Source organism: Hemiscyllium ocellatum, chromosome 3 (genome assembly GCF_020745735.1).
Source record: "Hemiscyllium ocellatum isolate sHemOce1 chromosome 3, sHemOce1.pat.X.cur, whole genome shotgun sequence".
Lineage (NCBI taxonomy): Eukaryota > Metazoa > Chordata > Chondrichthyes > Orectolobiformes > Hemiscylliidae > Hemiscyllium > Hemiscyllium ocellatum.
The window spans coordinates 44,841,975-44,847,974 of NC_083403.1; the positions used below are offsets into that span (position 1 = coordinate 44,841,975).

The 6,000-nt window shown below is 41.0% G+C and overlaps 1 protein-coding gene across 2 annotated transcripts in view; it reads left to right on the top strand.

Annotated features, from left to right (window-relative positions):
• Nucleotides 1-5,559, top strand: part of orc3 (origin recognition complex, subunit 3) — a 70,146-nt gene extending 64,587 nt beyond the window's left edge. For both annotated transcript variants that reach the window (XM_060856917.1, XM_060856920.1), the window contains 2 exons: nt 3,241-3,320; nt 5,295-5,559. In XM_060856917.1, the coding sequence (XP_060712900.1) occupies nt 3,241-3,320; nt 5,295-5,400 (186 nt within the window). In that variant the 3' untranslated portion in view covers nt 5,401-5,559. The remainder of the gene's footprint in view (nt 1-3,240; nt 3,321-5,294) is intronic.
• Nucleotides 5,560-6,000: the final 441 nt, after the last annotated feature.

A 6,000-nucleotide genomic window follows, 5' to 3' on the forward strand; every position in this document is an offset into this window, starting at 1 on the left:
TGGTTCCAAATACAAACATAAAATTTTATTAAAATTATTTTTATAACTCCCTGATGACTCAGTGGACTAATTTGGGACAACTGTTTTGTTTATGGCTGAATTAGCTTGCCTCAGCCAGGGCTACAGTGTAGGTGCCGTAGTTTGCTTCTTGCTGAGGGAGCGGAGGTTTCCCTCTTTTTGATTGCCATCCAATGGCCCACACTGGAAAAGCAGCTCCAGGGCATTGGCTGATGAGAAATCCCATGAGTTTGATGGCAAGCAACTGTTGGGTCACCATTCGCTCAGAAAAGTGGCCAGTTTTACCTGTGTAGCCAAAAGTAGTATAGAATCGAATGTTAAGTAGAAGCCAAATGCTTGAGAAAGGAGGAGCATTGATGAAAGAAGTTGATGTGCAACAGAGATGATTAAGTAAATTGCATTTCTTTTTCCCCACTGCTGCAACAGTCCCTCGAAGGATCCTGAGTATGGTTGAGGTTATGATTCCTTTAAATTATTTGCCTCTTGGAATTTCTATCACTTGTGTTTATGAATTGCTGACATCAACATGTAAGGGGCCAGCTCCAAGGGCTATGTAAAGTATTTTATTGTCTGCTGAATTTGCCACATTTGTTTGACCCTGTGCAGTAGCGACCTGATGAATCACCCCATGAGTTATGTGCAGCCTCAACAAGCTTGTGCTGTTTGCTGCTCAGAACTACTTTAGGATAGATTAGAGTGGTGCTGGAAAAGCGCAGCAGGTCAGGCAGCATCCGCGGAGTAGGAAAATCAACATTTTGCACAAAAGCTCCTTGAATGCTGCCTGACTTGCTGTGCTTTTCCAGCACCACTCTAATCCCGACTCTGATTTCCAGCATCAGCAATCCTCACTTTTGCCTATTACTTTAGGATAGCCTGCTGCTTAAGGTGGTGTTTCATTCGGTTGTCTGGCATTTGAATTAGGAAGAAGCTCCCTGCCCACGACACAGAAATAATAGATAACGTACTTTTGGGCAGTAACTTTAATTGATGGCAGTTTCAAAATCCTTTGAATAAGGGCAGGATCTCTATCATTTGTTTTTTAGTGTGGGCATTGCTGATATGGCCAACATTTATTACCCACCCTCTCGTAGCTCTTTGAGATTTTTGTCATGAGCTGTTGTCTTGAATGGCTTCTGTTTGTATGGTGTAGGTACACCCATTGGAAAGGGGTTCCTGGATGCTAACGGTGAAAGGCGCGACCGACCTTCACAGTTTGGCGATACCAACCTTTTGGTGAACTGCTGAATGTCCTGACCACAAAGACTGATGCTTTTAATTGCACAGAGATCAAGCTCTCCCCATCAGGAAGTGGACCCCCTCCTGTGTAATAAGCGTGAATACTAACCATTATACTAATGAGGAGCTTCCAGCATTCTGAGTGATATCCTGGAACAGACCTGATTGGCCTAACACCAATAAATTCCTGGTTATGACTAGCCTATATACAGCTTTCCCTTCGAATCCTGTTAGCAATTTAATTGGTTGTTATCTTGAATTATTCCAAACTTATTGGCCAGAGACTTTTTACACATTTTATATTGGTAGTGAGTGCACATCTTACAGACAATAGTCAAAGAGCTGTCTGTTTTATACAGGCCTTGGCATCTTTTTTAATGAGCTCTGTTAGATTGAGCTTACAGAAAGTGGTTTTCTGTTTTCAGTTTTAGAATGAAACTGAGTGGCGTCTGTTTTATGCATGAAAGAGTATAAATGTCACTGTTTCACTGTGTACTGTTATCCATCCAACTTCTTAAATAGTACCATTTATTGGCTGAGTGACTGCATGTCGGGTTAATCAGAGTTTCTGTCGACCTCCGTTTAAATATGTGGGTATATTGATGAAGAATGCACTTGCTTTCTGCCTGATTTTTGGATAAATGATATTGCAAACCGGGATTCTTGACAAAATGCTCACTCTGTGCACTAACTGCTGGAAACGTGTTGCGATGTGGATGTAAACAGTAAAGGGAGGTCAGAAGATGCAGTGGGTAGTGTCCCTATGAACCCAGGATCTGTGTGATGTAATGACCGAGGAAAGTGCATCCATACCGCAGCCAAGCAGGGTGGGTATCATTTTGCAAATCCTTCCAATGTACACCAATGCCAGGTGGTAAGAGCAGGAGGGAATCCTGGTCAGCCATGTCTTGGCAAGGATTTGGAGCCTGTACCAAAGCCACAGAGTTTCATCCCCATTCTGACTGGCTGAATTGTTGACCTACCTATGTACCTTACCACTCATAGCTCTGTGAGTCAGACCTGCCTTTAGGCAGAGAACTCCAGAAGAAAGAGAGTAAGAGTTCCCTGTTATATTGTGATATTGTGTTCCGAGATATTGGGTAGATAATGGTGGATTTGGAAGAATTGTTTGCAATCTGAAAGAATATTTAATATACTGACTGAAATTTGGAACATTGGTTATGTGGGGAATGAGCCCTCTAGACGTTGTCCTGTCACCATGCAGCAGTGCAGTTGGAGCTCTCATCATGGTATACTGCTAAGCTGCTTTATTTATCTTCAAAATCATTAATAGGATGTAGGCATCATTTGTTGGGCCAGCATTTATCGTCTGTCCATAGATGCCCTGAAAGAGATGGTGGTGAGCTGCCTTCTTGACCCACTGTAATCTGTGCACTATGGATCAATCCACAATGCTGTTGGGAACATGAGTTCCAGGATTTTGACACAATTTCGAGTCAGTGGTAACCCCCAGGTAGTTGATAGTGTGGAATTCATGGTAATGCCATTGAACGTCAAGGGGAGATGGTTAGATTTTCTCTTGTTGAAGATGGTCATTGTATGGCACCTTTGTGTGGTGCAAATATTAAATGCAATTTGTCAGCCCAAGCCTGGATATTGTTCAGGTCTTGCTGCATTTGCTTCAGTATCTGAGGAATTGTGACTGGTGCTGAACATGGTGCAATCATCAGTGAACATCCCTGTTATTTTTAATTGCTTAAAATAAAATCAGTTTGCTTGATAGAACTTTCTTTGTCTTGCTGCTTCCTTTATACCTTCTGAAAATCCGGCCGTTTTGATAAGACATATTATTTAGGAAGATTGAATGGATGAACGTCTCTCAAACTAAGTACACTTTACCCCTTAATTATAATTCTTTTGTTTAGCAAGAGTTGCTTATGAGACTGAAAATGGCCGTGTGGCCAGACAGTGTATCTGTGCTGCTGCTTTTGCTGTTACTTGAACTGGATTTTTCTTTATTCCTAGGCATTTGTTACTGTGGTTAGTGCTTCAGAAGGACAAGACCCAGATAAACCGGGTAAAGGACAGGTGGATCAAGTTCTGCAGTATCCTTTCTTGCATTTCCATACCGACCAGTTCTATTATTAGAAACCCATAGCAACAAAAGTAGTTTATGTTAAGTACGACGTGTAGATAAATGTGTCAGTGAAATCTTCTGTATTGTGAAGGCTTCCTGGCACTGTTAGCTGTCACTCTTCAGACCCTGCAATAAATTACATTTTCGTACATCCTCCGGCTCATGCATGCAGCTCAATGGGAGACTGCAAATGCTAATGTGCACACAGGCAGATGTTACAATCTATTCATCATGCTTCCTGTCACATACAATGCACACTGTCAGTGTGATGTGTGTCTGTTCTAACCATGAAATAGTCAGGCAGGGTTAACTTCTCCAGAGGATTATGGGGGACGTGCGGGAAAATGCAACTGAGGCAAAACCCAGATCAGGCATTTTCTTATTTTTGATCTTCTCATTTTATAATTTTTGTAAAATTGAACAATGTTGCTATGGCAATGAAATGCAAGAGTTCAGGACATGCCCACCCACCAACAGCCCAGCCCCACTTATATCCTGGCTCAGACAGGGTGTTTGAGAGAAAGACGATAAGTTGTGGTCACTAGTCTATTGTTTCATGACCATTTGGTGAAGCCAGCCCGACCCGAATCCTTTTCGAGATATGCAAGGAATGGAGTATATTGAATTATGCTGTGCTAAGTGACCTAGCATTCAGTTAAACAAAACCAGTGTTCTCTGCCATGACCTTGAGATGTTGAACAGAATGTGCTATCCTAAGCTTCACGAAGGAAAAAGGAATCTGAATTGGACCATTAGTTCCATTTGGCTGTGTAAGAGGAAGCTCCCAGGGTGCAGGGGTCTTTTCTTTTTAAACATCTCCTTGATACCACAATTTTTCCTCACCTTTCCCCCTGCAATTGGAATTCATTCAAACAATTCAGCAATCGTTCCAGCCACCCCTACTATGCATGGGCAGCTGAGATGGTTTGCTGGTTGATTCAGAGACGTGGTAACAATCCACTTCTGAAAGGGACCATTAGGCACAGTTTTGTGCATGTGTGTGAGAGAGAGAAAGGGAGGGGGAGGAAGTGAGGTTGGTGAAAGCCATGCTAGAGTTTGTTTCTTATAATGTTGCATGCTTCAGACTTGTAGACGGTGACTAATCAGTGACCAAAATTCATGCGTGCAATTAAACTGAATTGTTTCCAATTTTTATTTAAAACTAGTTCATTTTTTTAAATGCAATAATGTGACTAGGTTTCATTTTGAAGTAATTGCTATTTTTCAACTTTCCAATCAGCTTCCTGGCTATGGGCATGAATCACTTCTTGTCATTATGAAACCACCTGTTGATGAGGTTTGACAAATGTTTCGAGACAGGAATGTAGATAGAGACGCCAGAGGAGAAGAAAAGGCAAGCAAACTTAGAGTCAGATAACAGACAATGCACAAGTAATTGTGGTACATTAGGCAATTGAATGGCAGTATATCTCTGCTTGTTTGCAAGTCTCAATTTGCTACACAATAAGTGAAGCCTCCCTTTCTTTGTTATCTGCAAGATCATGCGACTCTTCCAGTATTTCAGGAAATCGCAGCCAATTCTGATCCTGTCCCTCCATCCATATGATTTTAAAAAAATATTTTTCAAATAAAACGAGTTTTCTCTTCAAAGTGCTTTCTTAGCCATGACTCAAGGCCAATCATAGCAACTCACTCCCGCCTCAGTGTGACAGGCTGTGAAGCACTGATCAAGAGTTGAACTTGGATGTTCGAACACAGGAAAGATCACATAGTGCATTCACTCAGCGCTCCCCATTCTTAAATGGAGATTGAGGAAAATAATTTGGACTGTCTCTTCATTTACATTGCCATAAATGAGTAGTGTCCAGAACCAGGGATAGTCATAGAAAAGAAAGATTAATGATAGGAAATGTTATGTAACTTGCCTAAATTTTAAATAGGACTTTCGAAGCACACAGCTTTCCTTGACGAAATTTATCAGTGCTCGTTTTATTCGTGCTGTTTCTGAGCTGGAGTTTTTGGGCTTTATTAAGCCAACCAAACAGAAGACTGATCACGTGGCGAGGCTAACGTGGGGTGGCTTCTGATTACAGTCACCCCAACTTCCTTTCTGTTTTTTTGAACATTTTGCACCAGAACTGGAGATCATGCTAACAACGTGTTTATTTAGAATTTGATGTGCTATGGTATAGAATGAATATTTACAATGGCCAATAAAATATCTATTTCATACATGTTGCACTTTATGACGATATTGTTTGTACTTTCACATTAACAGGTGATGAGCATGCATGCAGTCAAACACTTACCAGTCCAAAGTGGTCTTTGACCAGGTAGCAGAATGCCTAACAATAACCTAGTTGATACATTGCATTATATTTGTTTTCTTCCTATTGTCTGAGAATATTCTCACCTAGTAATCTCTGGAAAAACCACCCAGTTGAGACTATCATGGACAATTGCTTGTGCCTGATCATCTATGCAGTTTGTGACAGTAGGGGCACCAAAAATGTGCAATTAATTAAGTTTATTAGCTTTCAGAAATTGAGAGTTTGAAGTAGTTATTGTACAAGTTAAATTTGCTTCTCTTTAAAACTACTAGTATTGCTTCAGGGAAGTTTATGTCCAAAACCCATCAACTATTTATTAGGTTATAATAAAGGTTACAGGTCCAGTGATCCTGAAAG